Source organism: Propithecus coquereli, unplaced genomic scaffold, assembly GCF_000956105.1.
Source record: "Propithecus coquereli isolate 6110/MARCELLA unplaced genomic scaffold, Pcoq_1.0 Scaffold122, whole genome shotgun sequence".
Taxonomy (NCBI): Eukaryota; Metazoa; Chordata; class Mammalia; order Primates; family Indriidae; genus Propithecus; species Propithecus coquereli.
Window position 1 is genome coordinate 1,262,020 of NW_012136303.1, and position 18,224 is coordinate 1,280,243.

General features: G+C 52.7%; 1 protein-coding gene across 1 annotated transcript in view; it reads right to left on the minus strand.

The window, feature by feature from the left end:
- Positions 1 to 18,224, minus strand: part of MMP24 (matrix metallopeptidase 24 (membrane-inserted)) — a 34,363-nt gene that overhangs the window by 4,229 nt on the left and 11,910 nt on the right. The window contains exons 3-8 of the mRNA XM_012665709.1: positions 15,764 to 15,880; positions 13,994 to 14,298; positions 6,466 to 6,627; positions 4,222 to 4,436; positions 2,089 to 2,227; positions 500 to 766 (exon numbers count right to left, since the gene is read on the minus strand). Coding sequence (XP_012521163.1) covers positions 500 to 766; positions 2,089 to 2,227; positions 4,222 to 4,436; positions 6,466 to 6,627; positions 13,994 to 14,298; positions 15,764 to 15,880 — 1,205 coding nt within the window. The remainder of the gene's footprint in view (positions 1 to 499; positions 767 to 2,088; positions 2,228 to 4,221; positions 4,437 to 6,465; positions 6,628 to 13,993; positions 14,299 to 15,763; positions 15,881 to 18,224) is intronic.

An 18,224-nucleotide genomic window follows, 5' to 3' on the forward strand; every position in this document is an offset into this window, starting at 1 on the left:
CACCTGGGTGGCCTGGCTCCTCTTCCTGAGAAGCTCCTAGTCTGGTGGGGAGGCGGGCTATGAGATGGGCATCCATGGGGGTTGGTGGCCACCTGGCCTCCAGGAGGAGCATGGGACACGTCTCATAAATTAAGAAAACCTCTCTCTCCATCTTCCTGCCTTCAGGCTGTGTGAAAAGCTGCCTTTAAACTACCCATGTCCATCACTGCTTTCAGATCTGATAACTCGAGGCGCCCCTGGAGCACAGCTGAGGACCACGGTTTGAGAAATGCCTTCTTAAGGAATGAAGTCAGTCTATGAAAACATCTCTCAATTGTGAATCATTCTTGCAGATGAAAAACTTTGACTTGATCTACCGTATGGACATGGCTAGACATGAGGCAGGTGTCTGCCACCAGCTGGGTTCTCAAACCTGGATGCCCTGAGTGTATGTCCGTGGCACTGATGAGAACCATAAAGAATGAGCTCCCCCAACCCCGCTGGCCTGGCCCTTACGTACAGCCTTCCTTGCTGATGAAGGCCCCCTGGGGGGCTTGCGGGATGCCCTTCCACACGGTGATGGGCTTGGGGTATCCAGGGTCCGTGGCCCGCCGCTCTTCGCTGTAGCGCCAGTACCGCTCGCCTTTGAAAAAGTAGGTCTTGCCCACAGGCTCCCAGCGCAGAGCCGTGTCGATGCCTTCCCGGGGCAGACAGCTGCCCAGCTCGCCCAGGCTGTGTGGGTACCCAGGCTCCACCGTCACCTCCTTAAACACCCAGTACTTGTCACCTGTGGCCAAGAGGAGCCCAGGGTCACCCTTCCGCCATGACTCAGGGACAGAGGTGTGGCCAGTGCTGCTTGCCCAGCATCAGAGTGTGGGGGAAGGAGAGCCCTAGGCTGGCTTGATCCCCTTGGCCCTTGGCCAGGCAGAGCTTGGGAGCAGGAAGCCAGAAGCCAGTCAAGGATCCTGGATGCCTTGCCCCATGCCACCTGGGCTCTGCACCCTGCCAACTTTCCATGCAACATCGGCCTCTCCTTTCTGGTGATCTCGGCCACTCCTGTGACTTCGTGCACACTCCTACTCCCCCGACCTCCACCGGTGACACCAGCTCTGGGGCTCTCCTGTCCCAGACACTGACCCCCCATGACCTCCCAGAGCTTCTGATCTGCACCACAGCAGGGCTCCCTCCTCATTGCCTTCTGCCTCCCAGGTCCCCAGTAGGGACCCTCATCTTCGACCCTCTCCTTCCTTCCTTCTCTCAGGAAGAGGCCTTCCGAGCCTCCTTGCAGCTCGCCTGTCCCTCCAGCATGGACGGTGCTCTCCCCTACTCCAGGACCGCCTCAGAAATGGCCGCCCTCCTCTGCCCTGCTGTGTGGAGCCCTGTGGCTCTCTGCCATGCAGAAATACTCAGTGAATTTCCAGCCTTGGCCTAATGGATCTAGACCACATTCTGGTCTGGCAACCAAGCCTCTTTGGGATGCGTCCCCACGCGACCTTTCCAGGCCACTTCTCACAGCTCTCATTGGCCGTCAGGTGGGTCTGCTAACCCTTTGGACCACCCCGCATGTCCCCCACGGCTCCTTCACCCAGGCTGTCTGTCCCCCTGGAGTGCCCTCCTTGCTTTTTACTAACTATTCGAATCTCAGGCATCTTGGGCCTGGCCCAAGTCAGGATAATTGTCGTGAAACAACCCAGCACGTTGCTGGGCATAGGATGGGCACCTTAGCCCCCTCTCCCCTCCCTCCCCTGACCTCTGCAGCCATGTGACCTCCCTCTGGGCTCTTACAGAACTGACAGGATGGCCCTCCATGGAGCACTGAGTGGTCTTAAATTGCCCATCCCACCCTCTGCTTCATGTGGACGAAGCTTGTCACCCCACCAACCTTGGCACATACAGACCCTCAATAATCACTTCCTGACTTGATTTTCCCAGACTGTGCATTGCCTGCCTGTGGGGATCTGTCCTGTTAGAGGTCAGTGTCTCTTAGGGCTAGAAGGATGGTTGGAGGGCATCTGCCTCCCACCCTGCCTCTTCCAGTTTAGATGGGAAAAACGCAGTCCCAAGAAGGGCAGGGAACTGTTCCAGGTCCCACAGCACAGGCTGCATTACCTTTGAAGAAGACGAATCTTCCATCAGCCCTTTCGTAGGCTGCGTCTATGCGGGCAGGCAGGCCCTTCCAGAACTGCTCGATCTGCATGGGGTAGCCCTCCTGCACCCGGTTATTGCGCAGGCGCCAGAACCAGCGATCCTGGGAGGAAAGCGGGGAGAGAGGCATGTCAGGCCCCACCTCTGGACCCAGTGATCTCAGCCCTGGGGCTCAGACCCCAATAACCCCACACATTCCCTGGGCCCAGCCTTGCAACTCTCCATGGGTCTGTCCATCTACTGCTTCTAACTTTCTAACCCTGTGAGGAAGACAGGGCGCTCCTGTGACCCTCTTCATTTGAGCCTCCCGGTGGCTCTTGCTGCCTGGCAGTCATGAGACAAAGCAGACAGGCCTGGTGTGGGAGAGGGGTGTGAGGGAGCTGCAGAGGGTGCCTCCCAGGCCTGGAGTGACCACATGAGGGCAGCCAAGAGTCACTGACGTCAGCTGGGCCAGTTCTCAGCAGGGTGGGAAGCACAGGGTGGTCAGCGAGACTGGGCAGAGCGCCCTCCACTGGGCTGGCTCCAGCCAGCAGGGCGAGGACCTTGGGAAGCGTGCTGTGGAAATTCCCTCAAGACCTGGGTGAATTCAGGTTCCTCTGCTGACAGCTACGTGACCCAGGGTCTCACCTGCAAGTGCAGGCAGCAATGGAGGACCCAAAGAGAGATTCTGGGCAAAGTGCCCAGAACAGTATGGGGCACACAGTCCATGTTGGATAAACGGCAGCTACGTAGGCCAAGAGTCCAATAAAAACCCCTCCTCTTCTAAATGGTGCCCTGTCCCCACCGCAGCCCTTGGCCGGGAGGCAATCTAGGCAAGGCCTGTGGCCTCCCAGAACCTCAGTTTTCTTACGTGTAAATGGGGAGAAAACCTAAACTTGTCTGTGAATGGTTCAGTTGGGAGGATCAAAGAAAAGTGAGTGCAGAAGAAGGAACGTGATTCATAAAACATGGTACAAAAGCTGGTATTTTTAAAAGGTGTTTTACATAGCACTTTCGCATCCAGTTTTTTAACCTTACTTCTCCTTTTACGACTCTGCTGAGTCGATCTGAGATATACAGAGTCTTAAGAAAGGCCAAGGGACTGACTTAGAGCCACTCCGTGAGGGGCTGGACTGGGGCTGACCCATGTCTGCTTCTTGCTCAGGGCCCGAAGCTTGCTGGGGAAAACTCCACGAGGGGCGTGAGGCAGCCCTCCTCACCCAGAGCAATGGACACACACCACCCAGATGCCCCTCAGGGAAGGGCTTACTGCCCCGGTGGTGGGGGTGTGGCCGGCAGGGAGTTTTCATCCTCTGGGGATGGTCTCAGCTTCAGGGAGCCTCCCTCAAGTTCATGCCCTTCCTCTTCCAGTGACTGAGGCAGGGGGTATAACGTTCCAGCCATCTGGGGCCCAACGCGACATGACTCTGACAGGTCACTGTAGCTGCAGAGCTCCCTGCAGGGGTGGCCACGTCTGCAACAGGCCTACGTTGCCGCATAACTTCTCCCCCTGCCGGGTCCTGCTTCCTTCTCCTCCTTCCCACAGACGTTGATCCCAAAGGCACCCCCCAATCAAAATCCCATGTTCCACACACCAACTTGGAGTCTGCCCTCTGGGAACACAACCTGCAGCACACCGGGCAGGCTGCCGCCTGGTTAGCTTGTGGCTGAAATGACAGGCACAGGACAGAGATGAGAGGTAGCCTGGCCAGCAGCAGCTTCTCAGGCCCTGGTGGGATCTGGAGTCAGACTCGGCCACCACCGACCCAGCCCCTGCTCCAAGCCTGCTCTCTTCATAGCTGGGCACTCATTTGGTCTTCACACCTCCTTTGTTAGAGGAATGACTCCCCCAGGCTTCAGATGGCGAAACTGAGGTCCAAAGAAGGGAGGCGGCTTGCTCAAGGCCACAGACCAGAAGCCGATCTCCAGCATTTCCCCAGCGTTAACCCCAGGAAGGTGCGGCATCACCCGTCTTTCCCCCTCCCGGAAACAAGTTGATTCACTGGGCAGCACCAGGAAGAGACCCCATGTCCTGGCCACTGGGCCAGCTCCCATGCGGGCCCCACAGCAGCCTAGTCCGTGAGGGGTCTGGGGCAGGGGAGAGTCAACTGGCCCCACCTTAAACACAAACATCTCGCCCCGGAAGAGGGCCACAGTGTTGAAGTTGCCGTCACAGATGTTGGGTTTGGTGCCTGGTGTGGATGGCCGGTCCCCGAGCGGTGGCCGAGGGGGCCTGGGCTGGCGCTCATGCTTCCTCTCCGACGGCGAGTGGATCCTGCGGACGGGGAGTGTGGGGAGTGGCCTTGTGGGCTCCAGAGGCTCCGCTGGGGGTCCTGGAGAGAGGGGCCGCATCTTAGAGAGGGGCCGCGCCGTTCCCTGCCTCCCACTGCCACGGCCGCACCATCCCCCAGGCAGTTCCGAGACAGGTCTGCCACATTCCACCTCCTGTCCCCGCTCCCCAGTTTAGCTCCCCAATCCTCGAGAAAATAGATGAAAACAGTCATTAGAAGGGAACTCTCTTTCCACCCCAAACCCAGTATCTTCTCTTTTTTCTCTCCTGTTACAGAGTGAATGCGTCCTTCCTTAGGGTCAGTGTCTCATGCCCTCTTTCTCTGCCCCTCTTCACATACGCTGGCCCTGCTTTGTCACCCCTCTTCATTCTGTATCCCACCCTAATGCAGCTTCTGCCCTGTCACCCACTCCAGCTGCTCCGTCGAGATCACCAGTGACCGCCATGTTGCCAAATCCAACCATTACTCGACTCAAACTTGGACGAGCATATAAATCACCTGGGGTTCTGGATAAGGTGCCGGTTTATGACTTAGAGGGCTTGGGGTGGGGCCTGAGAGTCTGCATTTCTTCTAGTTCTAGGGTGATGCCGATGTGGCTGGTCTGAGGCCCACACTTTGAGCAGCAAGATCATAGAAACAGTTGCCTTGAGACACCTCCTCTCTTTTCCGGGGCCCTGTACTCTCTTGGTTTTCCTTCTTCCTCATGGCTCTTCCTCCTCAGCCTCCTTTGCTGGCTGCCTGTCCTCATCTGCCCTATGCTAAAGGTCGGAGTGCCTCTGGGTCCTCTTCTCTCTCTACATTTTCATCCCTAGGTCAGTGTTTCTCAACCGGGGCTGCACATTAGGGTCACACAGGGAGCTTTTAAACTCTGTATGTTCGGGAGGCACCCGGACCAACTAAAACCAGATCTCTGGGGGTGGCATTCCAAGGTGGTTCCAAAGGGCAGCCAGGTTGAGAATCGGTACTCTGGGTGGCCTCATCCAGCCTCATGGCTTTCAAGGCTTTCTGTATCAGAGCTGTACAGTAGGACGTTCTGTGACGATGGAAATGTTCCCTGTTTGTACTGTTCAGTACGGTAGCCTCTAGCCCCAGCTGCATGTGGCTACTGATCACTTGAAATGAATGACTAGCTCTTGGTGTGACTGAGGAACTGGAATTTTAATTTAGTTTAATTTTAATTACTATAAACTTAAATTTCAATAGCCACATGTGACTAGTGGTTACTGTAAGAGACACCGAAGATCCCAAATCAATATCCCAGCCCAGATTTTGGAGCTGCAGGTAAATCCTGTTGCCCCACAATTATAAAAGCCAGAAACCTTGGGGTTATCCTTTACCCTTCCTCCTTGCCCTCACCCCCACCTCTGATCTGTCAGCAGATCCTGTCCCTTCTACCTTTGAAATACCTTCCGGCACCTGCTGCCCCCACCCGGTCCTCTGCTGCCTCCCCCGTGCAGGTCAGGGCTCTGGCTGGGCATCTCCTCCACAGGGAGGCCTCCTCCTGTGCCGCAGCCAGGCTGTGGGGGCGGCCTGTGCTGTGTTGACAAGCCTTAGAGCAAACGAACTGGTTGTCTCATCTCACCTGACTTGAGCAGAACAAGAACTTCACATACCAGGGTGAACTGGACTGGGAGAGAGGCATGGTAGCAGGCCCTTCACACCTTATCCAGACAGCAGGAACGTCTCATTTTTTTCTTTTTTAAGAACAAAGCCCTGGTTACAATACTCATCGCATCGTGGACCTCCCTGGCTAGAAGTGGGACCCTGAAGTGCTCAGTCACCATCTGGCGAAGGATGGAGGGATGTGCAGGAGGTGAGAGGGAGGTGTGTGGAAGGGGCAGGTAAAGAAGAGGGCACGGGGGGCCCTGTCCTCGCTTTTCTCCTTCCCCATTACAGCTCAGACCCTCGCGAGTGTGCCGGGGAAGCCTGTCCTCTCTGCAAAGATGACAGAAGTCAATAAATGTCGGCGCGCAGTCAGAGACACTGCAGCAATGCTGAGGATGGCAGCGATCCCCACCCCGCCCCTGCCCCCAACAGGCAGAAGGAGCAGCCCCCCCCGCCCCACACACACCATAGATCTTCTGGATGCCCTGGAGATCGTCCTGGGGCAGCTTGAAGTTGTGTGTCTCCATGTACTGGTAGAAGGGTGCCATGATGGCGCTGGGGTCGTTGGAGTGCTCCAGTCCCAGGGCGTGGCCCAGCTCGTGCACAGCCACCAGGAAGAGGTCGTTCCCTGCAGAGAGTGGCATGGGGAGGTGCCCAGGGCACCCACTTAGAGGTCAGTCAGTCAGCAGACACCGAGCACATGCCTTGTGCCAGGCCCTGTGCTGGACTCTGGGGACGCACGGAGAAATCAGACCCAACCCTGCTCTCCAGACCTCTCCACAGAGTGGGGCACAGTGTTCTGGGTGCTTCAGAGATGTCTATAAGGGTCGAGTGGGGATTCTGGGCGGGGGGGGGTAGTTTAAACTTGGAGGAAGCAGTTCAGGGAAAGCGTCATAAAGGTGAGTCTTGAAAGATAAGAAGTGGGGAGAATGGATTCAGGGGGAGGAGAGCACGGGGTGGGGGCGGCATTCCTGGCAGAGGGACTGCTATAAACATGCTCCAGGGACAGGCAGTTTCCTTCCACTTGGCTCTAGAACAGAGCAGGAGGGGAGGGCAGAGCGGGATGAGGTTAGCCAGGCTGGCGAGCGGGGCTATGATGCCATGCAGAGGTATTTGGATGCTTCTCGGCCATTGGGGGCTTTAGCGGGGGGTGGTGGTGATAGGATGAAATCACTGTAGCTGCGGCTGGGGGAGGATTAGAGGGAACAGGCCCCGAGGCAGGGGGAGCAGTGGGGTCAGTCTAGAGGCCCATCCTGGTCCCGGGGTCCAGGTGCAAGTAGCGGGAAGAGAGTCCTGGGAGAGCAGACGCAGGCGGCAGCGGGAGCCCCAGTGCAGGCAGGGCCTGGGCTGGGGCAGCTCTCAGGCAGTGGGACCTCAGCTCCAGAAGAACTGAGCTATTGGCCAAGGTCGAGGCAGTGGTTCAAGGGCAGGTGAAAACACAATCCAGGTGGAACTGCGGCAGCTGCACGGCTGGTGGTTACAAGCCTGGGCCCCTGAGCGTGGTGCCAGCGCTGCCAGCTCTCCCCCTGCAGCTTGGGGAATTTGGCCAGTGGGTCTACCTGAGCCTCAGCGTCCTCACTTATAAAATGGGGAATCACACCTAGCCCACTGGGTTGTGTGCGGATTGAATAAGATACGCTTAACGTGCGGGGCGTGGCACCGAGTGGTAGCTGCTGTTGTCATCCTGTGTAGGAAGCTTGGTTACGGGGAAGCCCAATGACCAGAAAGGAAGCACAAGGCCAGTGGGGTTCCAGCAACCAGATCCTCTTCAAGCCAACTCCCAAGAGCTCCCATATTAGGCCTGTGATGGTGCAAGGCCTGACTTTGGGGGGAGTAAGTCACCCCAGCTTTGGCAAAGAAACGCCGAGGCAGGGAGTTGGGCAGGCCGTTGTACTGACAGTCCTGGCTCCTGTCTGCCCAGGTACAGACCTCTGCTTGTCTTGACCTCTGACGTCCGTTGCCCCTTGAGCCCTGCCTCTTATCTCCTGGCCCTAAGGCGTGTCTCGGCCCATTCCTGCCACCTGAGTCCAGGGAAGGTGCCAGGAGCCTAGGAGGTGGTCAGGAGTCCTATCGCCCACTCTGGCCCCAGCATCACTGGCAAAGTAGCCCTGTCCCAGCCCAGCCGAGGGCCCCAGGAGGGTCAGATGGGGGTTGGCATTGTTTGGCCTTCCTGGCTAAGGTCTTGGGAAAGTAGACCCCCCATGGGGTAGACCCACGCCACAGGAAGTGTGTGCCTGCAGTTCTACTGACACCACCAGTGTTTTCAGCGAAGTCTCCTTTCAGCAACAGACAGGAAGGGGGATGGGCAAGATCAGTGCAAGGTTGGCCAAAAGCCTGGGGCTGGCCTTCTGCTGGCGAAGGGCAAGCTGGCGCGAGAAGGCCAGGCCGCCCCCAGCTCCTTCCTCAGGTCCTGGTCTTCTGGCAGCAGGGAAGGGTGAGCTCATCTCTGAGCTCCATCCCAGAGAAAGGCGGCTGCTAGTGCCAGCGGAAGGCAGCTCCGCTTCCTGGGGTCCAGTCCTGGCTCTGCTCCTGGCCTGTCCCATGAGCTGGGACAAGCTGTTCAGGGCCTCTGTCTCCCGACCACGCTCTTCCTTAGGGGCCATCCATGGGGATCTCAGCTGGGGACTGGGGAGCAGGGCTCTGAGTACCTGGGGAGACTCTAAACCTTTGTCTACGGCCTGTGTCTACTACTCTTCTAGCCTCTGCGCCTGGGTCTGCAGAGGAGAGTAACCCCTTCAAGGAAAGAGTCTCATGGGTTGGGTCCAGGGACCAAAAGGAAGGGCAGAGCTGGGAGCCAGCCTCCTGCTGCACAGAAACCCGAGAGGCCTCTGGGGGAGCTGGAAGCAGAGGGGCAGGCGCCTCCCTGAGCCTGTGACGGGAGGGCTGAGGGGCAAGGAGGAGGGGCCCGCTGTGGAGAAGACCCCAATGCTTCTCGGGCAGGAGGCTGTTAGGGGCTTCACTCCCCAAGAGCGTGATAGGCAGGGAAGTGGAGTGGTCAGGAGTGCAGTCTCTGGGAGCCACACTGCCTGGTTTTGAATCCTAGCTCTGCCGTGTCCTCGCAGTGTGACATTTAAAAATTAATGAGGCAAGGCATGGAACGCGCTCATCCACCGCCTGGCACAGAAGTATTGCTCTTTATTAGCAAGGTCATGTCGAGCTGTGAGGACCAGCACCCTTGATAGGGAGTGTTCCTGTCAGTCCCTGGGCCTCCAAGCAAGTCCCCAGTGGTCTCCTCAGCTACTCAAGTGGACTTTGTCTCTGCTCCATTCCCTTCTCTTGGGACCTCCATATATGGCGATTCCCATCTCATCCACACCCCCAGATCCCCAAGAGTTATAGCATTTCCTTTGCCTCTGTTCTTCTGCCAGTGCTGTCCCCTGCACCTGGAATAACCTTACTCCTTCCAAGTTCAGCTAAGCGCCTCTCTTCCAGGAAGCCTTCCTTGGTTTCCCAGCCAGCAGGGCGTGCTCCCTCCTCTACACTCACTGGCACTGACTGCCTTCTGCCCTATATTATCGCTGCAGTGCGCACTCTCATCCGCCCCAGGACTGTGGGCTCCTTGAGGGCAAGCTTTGTGCTTGACAGGGTGAAGTGACAACACCAGCATGGAACAATGCCAGGAGCTCAGTATTTTTCCAAGGGTGGTCCTTGGATCACCTGCAGCAGAACGAACTGTTAAAAATGCAGGGTCCTGGGTCCCACTTATCTCTGCCACTTTCCAACTAAATTTCTTTTTACTTTTTATTCATTTTAATTTCTTTTTTGAGATGGAGGGGGGAGCTCACTATGTTGTCCAGGCTGGTCTTGAACTCCTGGCCTCAAGCAATCCTCCTACCTTGGTCTCCCAAGTAGCTGGGATTACAGATGTGAGCCAGCTCAAGAAATTCACTTTCCTCCTCTGTGAAATGGGGATGATAACTGCTGGCCTGCCTCCTGGGGGTGGGGGGGCGGTTAGTGAGGCAAGTGTGGAAGGGCTCTGCTCTGTGAAGAAGGGTATGGTCATGGCGACTCTTCCTGTCTCATCACCTCCCCTACGCAGGAGCAGCGCAGGGCTGGGCTCCCTCCCAGCAGAGCTTAGTTACTATCTGCTGACTTCACTGCTTGACTCATTTGAAAGAAATGAGGACAGAGGACACCTGAAACTAGCCCCAGAAACCGGCTTAAAGATCTGGTGGCTGAGCTCGCCCCTCCACACAGACTCTAGTTGGGTGGGTTGGGGGGACACAGAACCACCTTGGTGATCAGTGGTTCTCTGGGGGAGGAGGTTCTGATTGAGGAGGTTTGGATTGGCACGTGGCTAAGTAACTTTTTTTTTAAGTCCCCAGGTGAATTATATAATGGTTGGGTTGGGCTGACACAACCTGAACCAAATGCTCGACCTTAACGTCACTAAAGGTGGGCAAACCGCATCATACGCGCTTCCCGATGCGATGACCAGGAAGTACCAGCACCACCTAGGAAGTATCCTTGCCAAAAATGTGAACCTGACTCTAGTCAGGCCAAATGACTGTCCTCGGGACACACGAGCAGTTTGTTCAACAGCTACACGGAGGGAAACGTGTTGGGGGGTGTTTTCAATTAAAAGCGCTTTAAGAGATACGTCAGCCACGTGTGATGTGCGAACTTGTTTGGATCCTGATTCAAGCAAACAACTGTAAAAGGCGTTTTTGAGGTAATTCGGGAAAGGGAACACAAACTGGGTATTAGATTTTAGGAAATTGTTAATTTTGTTGGGTTTGATAATGATTTTGTGGTTATAACATAACCACAAAAGTCTATCTGTTAGGTGTATACCAATGTGTTTACAGGTGAAATGATATCATGTCTAGGATTTTCTTTGAAATACATCAGCCAAAAAATAAAAGTGGGGGTGGGTAGATGAAATAGGAATGGCACAATGTTGATAGCTGCTGAAGCAGGTGGGAGGGACCTACTTTTGTGAGTTTGAAGTTTTTCGTAATGAAAGATTAGATAAAAAGAAAGAAAATCATCAAAAAGTTCCCAAGAAACTCCACTCCCTCCCTTGCTGAGTCTACGTGGAGATTAAACGAGATAATATATAGGTGCTCAATAAATCTTGGTTCCTTTCCTCTCATTCCACAACCTGTCTTTGGGAGATCTGCTGCATTCCAGTTCACCAGCCAGGGTCTATTGCTGCAGTTATGAGCTAGGTCTGGACAGATCATGCTTGCTTTTCCAGAGCAGAGCAAAGTCCTGATTCTTCTCCAGAGAAGACGGCTATCAGAATTGGCAGTTGTTCACCAAAGATGGGGTGGGACAGAAGCGAGGGGTGCTGGGATGGTGCCCAGCCACAGGTCCCAGGTCTTTCCCACACACACCACCGGTTCTTGGGATTTGGGGGCTGGGCCCAACAAGTTCTCCAGCAGCAAGTGGGTGTGTGAAGTGCACAACCCCAGTGCTGGGCAGAACGGGAGGGTGGAGGGGTGGGAGTGCTTCCCAGTGCCTCGTTTGGAAATTCATTTGTTTTGAAAATTCATTTGTCTTTATCAGGGATATAACTAACACCTTATCAGCTAACAGTGCCTGGCACATAACAGGGCCTCAAAAAGGTTAGTTCTCTTCTGCTCACACCTTATCAGTTAGCACAGACAGCCAATCCAAAAATAAGACTGAGATAAAGAATAGGTACTCAGAAGGCCAGGAAACACATCCAGGACATAGGGGACAGACACCAGGGCAAAGGAAGTGGAGCTTGATAGCAAAGGGGACAAAGAGAAATTTAACAGGTTGATAATTTTGCCCAGGCTGGGCCTTGGCCAAATCATCTCCTGAACCAACCTTTGCCAGATAACCCCGAGTTGCCAATCCCCGATCCAGGCAGTGATACAAAGTGTCCTGGAGGAGGCCACCCCCGTCTACAGACACCAGACGTGGCCTCTGAGGAACGGGCCTTGGAGCGTACACATACAGCCTGAAGCATCACTGAGAGCAGGAAAGAAGGATGCCCCGTGTTTCCCAAACTCGCTTGAGCTTCAGAGTTGGGATGTCCAGGAGGAGTCCCTGGGAACTGCGTTTATAACGAGAACTCCAGGCCGGACGCGGTGGCTCACGCCTGTAATCCTAGCTCTCTGGGAGGCCGGGGCGGGCGATTGTTTGAGCTCAGGAGTTCGAAACCAGCCTGAGCAAGAGCGAGACCCGTCTCTACTAAAAATAGAAAGAAATTAATTGGACAACTAAAAATATATAGAAAGAATTAGCCGGGCATGGTGGCGCATGCCTGTAATCCCAGCTACTCGGGAGGCTGAGGCAGGAGGATCGCTTGAGCCCAGGAGTGTGAGGTTGCTGTGAGCTAGGCTGACACCACGGCACTCTAGCCGGGGCAACACAGTGAGACTCTGTCTCAAAAACAAAAAAAAACGAGAACTCCAGCTGGCTCTTATGATCAGGCCAGTTGGGGAAACCGGGAGTTTAGATAGTGTTTCTCAAGGGGATGATCACTGGTATCAGAAGCTCCTGGGGAATTTATTAGACCAATTGCAGATTCCCAGGCCCTATTCCAGACCCAGAGAATCAGAATAGCAAGAGGTTAGGAGCCTGGAATCTGCATTCTTAAAAATGGTTTCCAGGTGATTCTGATGTGCCCTGCAGTTTGAGAACCGTGGAAGCTTAGCATGGTGGCTCCAGGGTCACAGTGCCCAGGTTCAAGGCCTGATTTCACCATTCACCAACTATGGGACCTTAGGTAGGTTACTGAATGTTTCTCTATACCTCAGTTTACCTAGCTGTAAAATGAGAATAATACTAATATCTACCTATAATAATAACTTAATATTATTATTCTATATTTATTACTTAATTTGACATATTACTTAATATATAATTAAATTTAATTATTTAGTTTTGTTATTATATATTTTGCATAATGTAATAATGTCATGGAAAGCACTTGGCATGGGCCTTAGAGCATTAGCATACCCACTAATTGTCATCTATTATAATCTAAAAGCCAAAGTCTTCTGTCCCTTTTTCCTCCAGACCCCTGCTGCATTTTCTTGGTACCTCTGCTCCAGCCTGCAGTGGAGTCTGCCTGTGACAGGGTTACTTGAATGCACACATCTGTCTCCCCCACTTGACGCTGGACTGCAAGAGGGCAGAGACTGTGCCTTTTTTTTTTTCTTTTTAATATAAATGTTTGGCTCCCCTGGGCTTCACAGGACTCTGTGTCATGTTACATTAGAGCTGGAAGGGACCTTAGTGAGCACTGAATCTAGCCCCTCACTTTGCAGATGGGGAGACTGAGGGTGAATTATTTGTCCCTTGTCACATAGCCAGGTAGTTGAACTGAGGTTTCAGCCCCAGCCACCTTCCAGCGATACCATTTGAGCCCTGAACTCTTCGTCTTAAAAATGGGCATAATAATGTCCATTTGCCTGTTATGTACTAAGCAAGGGCCTTGTGAGTGACCGTTAACGAAGAACTCTTTGGCAACCTGGATGATATTGTTAAAATTGCTGCACGGAATTGACCCTGGCTCCATAAATATTCACTGAGTCATGGTGGTGCATGCAAATTATCCAAGGATGCAGGAGTAATTATGGGCCTGTTACCTGTGCAGTTGACATAAAGAAGAGTGTTGGTCACATCATTTGTAAGAAGGCCTTTGACACCCTGATCACTCAGGCCAGAGCCCACCACTTTCAGACCCCACTTTCAGCTTTAGTGCCTTTTTACCTTTTGCTTCAGCCTCTGATCCATTCTTTACCCTCTTATTCATGGCCTAACCCCTCCCTCCTGCCTCAGCCCAATTAGACCATCTCCTAAGTGATCTGACCCATCTCCATGGCCGTGGCCCTGGTGGATCAAGTGTTAAATATTATCTGAGACCACAGTCCCACCCTCTTAGGTTCTTGCTTCTTGGACAAGAAGCTCTAGAAAGCAGGAAACTCATCTACGGTGTCCTCTAAGCTCTTCCTCAGGGCTTCTTTCCCAAGAACTGAGCAACCAAGACTACCCCTGTCCCCTTGTGCCCTTACCATCATGGTTGGCATTTCCTAGCGTCCATGGCTCGTCGGAGTCAAAGTGAGTGTCTCCTCCAATCCCTGGGCCGGGGAAGTAGGCATGGGCCAGGAATCCCCCTTCCCCATCAAATGGGGAGCTGTCGCCATGGAAACCAGAAGCAAAGAAGATCATGATGTCTGCCTCCTTCCGGTCGCTTTTGATCTCATGGTATGGCACCTCTTCAAAGGTCAGTGGGGTCACCTTCTGCCACACATCGAAAGCCTGGCGAATAGCTTTCCGTGTGTCTAGCTCACCCACCTTTGGGGTGTAGTTGTGAATGCTGGTGAGAGAGGGAGACTCATTAGGGAGGAGCAGACAGAGACTAGCAGAGCTAAAAGCAGCATCCAAGACAATAAGGTTCACATTTGGAACCCTAGAATCTTGCTGAGCTGCCCCAGGGGTCGAAGAAGAGGTGGAGTGGGCTGAGCTCTCGATCCCCACCCCTGCCTCAGTCAGAATAGCTTTGCTTTAATCAGTGTGTTATATTTGATCTCCAGCAAAGTTTGTGTTGAATAAAAGATTCCACTCCAATCTGTAGAAAAGATAAGTTGGTAGATAGCATTTTCTAAAAAGTTATTTAAAAAATATTCAAACAGTGGAGAGGAATTTAAGTGAAAAGTCACTTTAGAAAAATCTTTGGCACCAACTACTGCTTGTTTACCTAGAGGCTGGTATAGGGCAGTATCTGATTTAATCTGGTGTAGATTTAGCTATTTAAGGTTACTACGTCCATATTGCACGATCCTCCACGAAGGAGCATCACTACTTCTGGGTGCTCTGCCCTGTGAACACCCCGGGCATGGATTATTCTACCCATTCCGTAAGTAAGGAAACTGAAGCCCAGAGAGGTTGGGTGATAAGGTTAAGGTCAGAGTTGGGACAGAACCCAGTTCTTCTTTCTCTTGGTCCACTCTGGCTTTTCAGGAGACCCAAAAGTCTATCCAGTTTCTAACACAGATTCTTCTTAAGTTTCCTTCTCTTGCCATATTTCTGAAAAAATCCTGTTCTGGTCTCATCAGCTTGTCAGCAGGAGAACCCTTAGTTTAACTCTAAGGATCTCTGTCTCAGATCCTGCCCCTGCACCCAGGGGATCCACCCAAGATGACAGCAGATCCTTGAAAGGTGCCAAACAGCACTCACCTGAGCCCACCCTGTGCCTGGCCCTTGCCCCAGCCCCACTCTGAATTCCAACATCTCAGTCTGCTTTGCTGGCTCCATCATCTCTGCTCTTGGTCCACTAGTCTGACTTGGAGACTGATCCTGCTCTGCCCTTGGTTTACCCAGACAGTCAAGGAATGACACTACTGTGATTCAGGTCCTTTGTACTCCTTGGGAAACAACTGTAACTGTGTTGGGAATCTCAGGTGAAGTCCATCAGGCTGACCTCGGGTGGGGAGGGCATCTGGGTTAGAGGAGGTGGGGTTTGGCAGGCAGTGACAGGGAGAATGAATGAAGCCTGGTTCTTTATCACAGCTGAAACTTACCGGACAAGCCGTACTCCACTTTCTGTAACCTAAAAACCACAGGCATCTAAACAGAACACAACTAATGAGCCCCCAAAGGACCAAATAAACCTGAAGTAGGAGTCACAGCATCCTGTGGAAGCCACAGGGAGGACAAAGTCATAGGCTCTCAGCATCTGGTCCTAATCACCCACCTACACTGTGAGCCTCTGAGACTCAGGCCAGGAAAACCAGAGTGAGGGGGAGTCCAAAGCCAGGGAGAAAGACAGGGAGTCAGAGCACCTGTAGGTGATGTGTTTTTGCCTCCACTTCTGTCCAGTCAGGGCATAGCGCTTGTTTCTCCGCCTACGGCTCAAGTGGGGGTGATCAGGGACTCCACATCGGGGTTTCTTCATCCACCTGGGCAGAAGGAGGACACACACACACACACCCACATATATATACACGCTGTGGTCCCTGAGCACTCCAGGAGGCACCGGCGTGATCCCCGGTCCCAGTCTGAAAGGCAATGTGCAGCCTCAGCCTACACTCTGGGACCCTCGCTCTGAAGGGCCCCGACAGGAACATGATTGGCTGATTGATTCATTAATTCATGCACTTAAACAACCAAATGTGGAGAAACAGTGCTGTATGAGGACTGCGAATCAGAAGACAAGGACTTGGTGAGTTCCAGCTCCATTCACCACTAATCACAGGGCCCCAGGCAAGCAACTGAACCAAGGTGACGCTCAGTTTCCTCATCTGCAACATGAGAATTATGATTCTTTGCTGTTTTTAGGAGGCAGTGAGTCTCAAAGGAGGGAGTGTGTGTGAAAATGCTCTGTATGTGCAATTAGAACACATCATTCCCTGGTTCAAAGCCACCAACGACTTCCCCAAACACTAGAATAAAATCCAAACCCTTCATTCCAGCCCACAAAGTCCCGCGTGATCTAGCCCCTGCCTACCTGTCCAATAACATCACCCTTATCCCCTCGTATCCTATGCTCCAGCAACGGTGACGTTCTTGCTGTTCCTTGAACATGCTAAGCCTAGTCCCACTCCGTGTTCTTTGCATTTGCTGTTCCCTCTACTTGCCATGTTCTTCCTCTTCAGGTGGTTTGTTCCTGTACCTCATTAAGGTCTCTGCTCGAATGTCACCCCTTCAGAGAGGACCTCCCTGTCCACCTTATCTAAAATAGTATCCCCCTCCCCATCCCATTGCTATCTGCTTATCCTGCTTAATTTTTCTTCATAGCATTTATCACTCCCTGCAATTATATTATGTATTTGCTGCTTATTTACTCTTTATCTCTCTCCCCAGATTCTACGCTCCATAAGGACAGGAACCTTGCCTGTGTCCCCAGGGCTGGCACAGTGCCTAACACAGAAGGGGTTCAGTAGTGACTTGCTGACTGACTGAATGAATGAATGAGTCAGAACTACCCAACAGTAGAATGGCAGAGCATGGGGGGCAGCGAATTCTCTTTCACCGTGAGTGTTCCAGAAGCGGCTGAACAGCTATAGGACTTGGAACACAATTCTTTGCAGCACTTACCACATTGTATTGTGATTTAAATGTCTCTGTCTATTGTCTCTAGTAAATGGTAAATTCTTTGAGGACAGGACCTATGTCATATGTATAATTGTGTTCCCAGAAACTAACCCCGTGCCTGGAACTAAGTAAATCCTGATAACTGTTATCAGGTAAAGTTACATTAGGAAAAGGTAAGCCTGGGACATCATTGGAGATTTTTTTAAAAGCGGCCAAGATAGGAGACTTTGAAGATCGTGGCTGATGGGGGTCCTGCATTTTATGTCCATCCTTGTGCTGGCCTAATGACCAACTCACTACACTGTAGCATAGGATGGCTGGGAGGGAGAGCAGTCTGACCTCGTTCGCAGGTAAAAGCAGTCGCCATTGGCAGTGTAGGGAAAAGCAGACAGAGACTCTTTCAACCTAATATCAAAAGCCCCTCAAAGGAATTAGCCAGATCTTACTTCCCTTCGTAGGCTCCACATTGCCTAGAGAACGCCCCATACTCAAAAATCAATAATAAAAGGTATAATAATAGCAATACCATGCGTTGGTATAAACATTTATAATTTTCACAATGTTCATAGGCATTTAAAATTTTTGATTCTCAAGACAACCCTGTGAGGTAACCAGAAATTATTATCCCCACTTTATAGATGAGGGGAAGATACAAAATAAATCGAGTAACTTGTAAAACATAGAAAACAGCGAGGCAGGACTGGAACTTAGCTGAATGGATACGTGAACTGTTAACTAATGCAATTTAACAAACAAAGCCTGGAGCTTTATTTTTTGTGCCAATGCTTAGCCCAAGGTTGAGCTAGAGGAACTATGCTGACTGACTGAATGAGTGAAGGAGTGAGTGTGTGCCTTTCCCAAGGTAGACATTCAGAAATCGTACTTTAAATTGCTAATCTAGTTTCCTTTTACTGACAGTCCCTGGGAGGAGAACCAAGAGCCAACTCTGCTACTGCAAGGCCGAGTTAGACCTGGAATGGCCCCTCGGGGAGGAAACAGGCCCAGAGAGAGGCAGCCGTTGCCCAAGGTCACAGAGCTGGAGCTGGAACTCAGGTCTCTAAATTTCACCCCAACGTCTCAGGTCTCCGGTTAGGCGTGAATGGCTTCCTCCTTCCCGTGCTTTCAGACCACCACTCCCTGCCTTCCTACAGGCAGAACTGCAAGTGGGAAATGCCATCCTTTTCCCTCACATCGTTCCCTCTGCCTCCG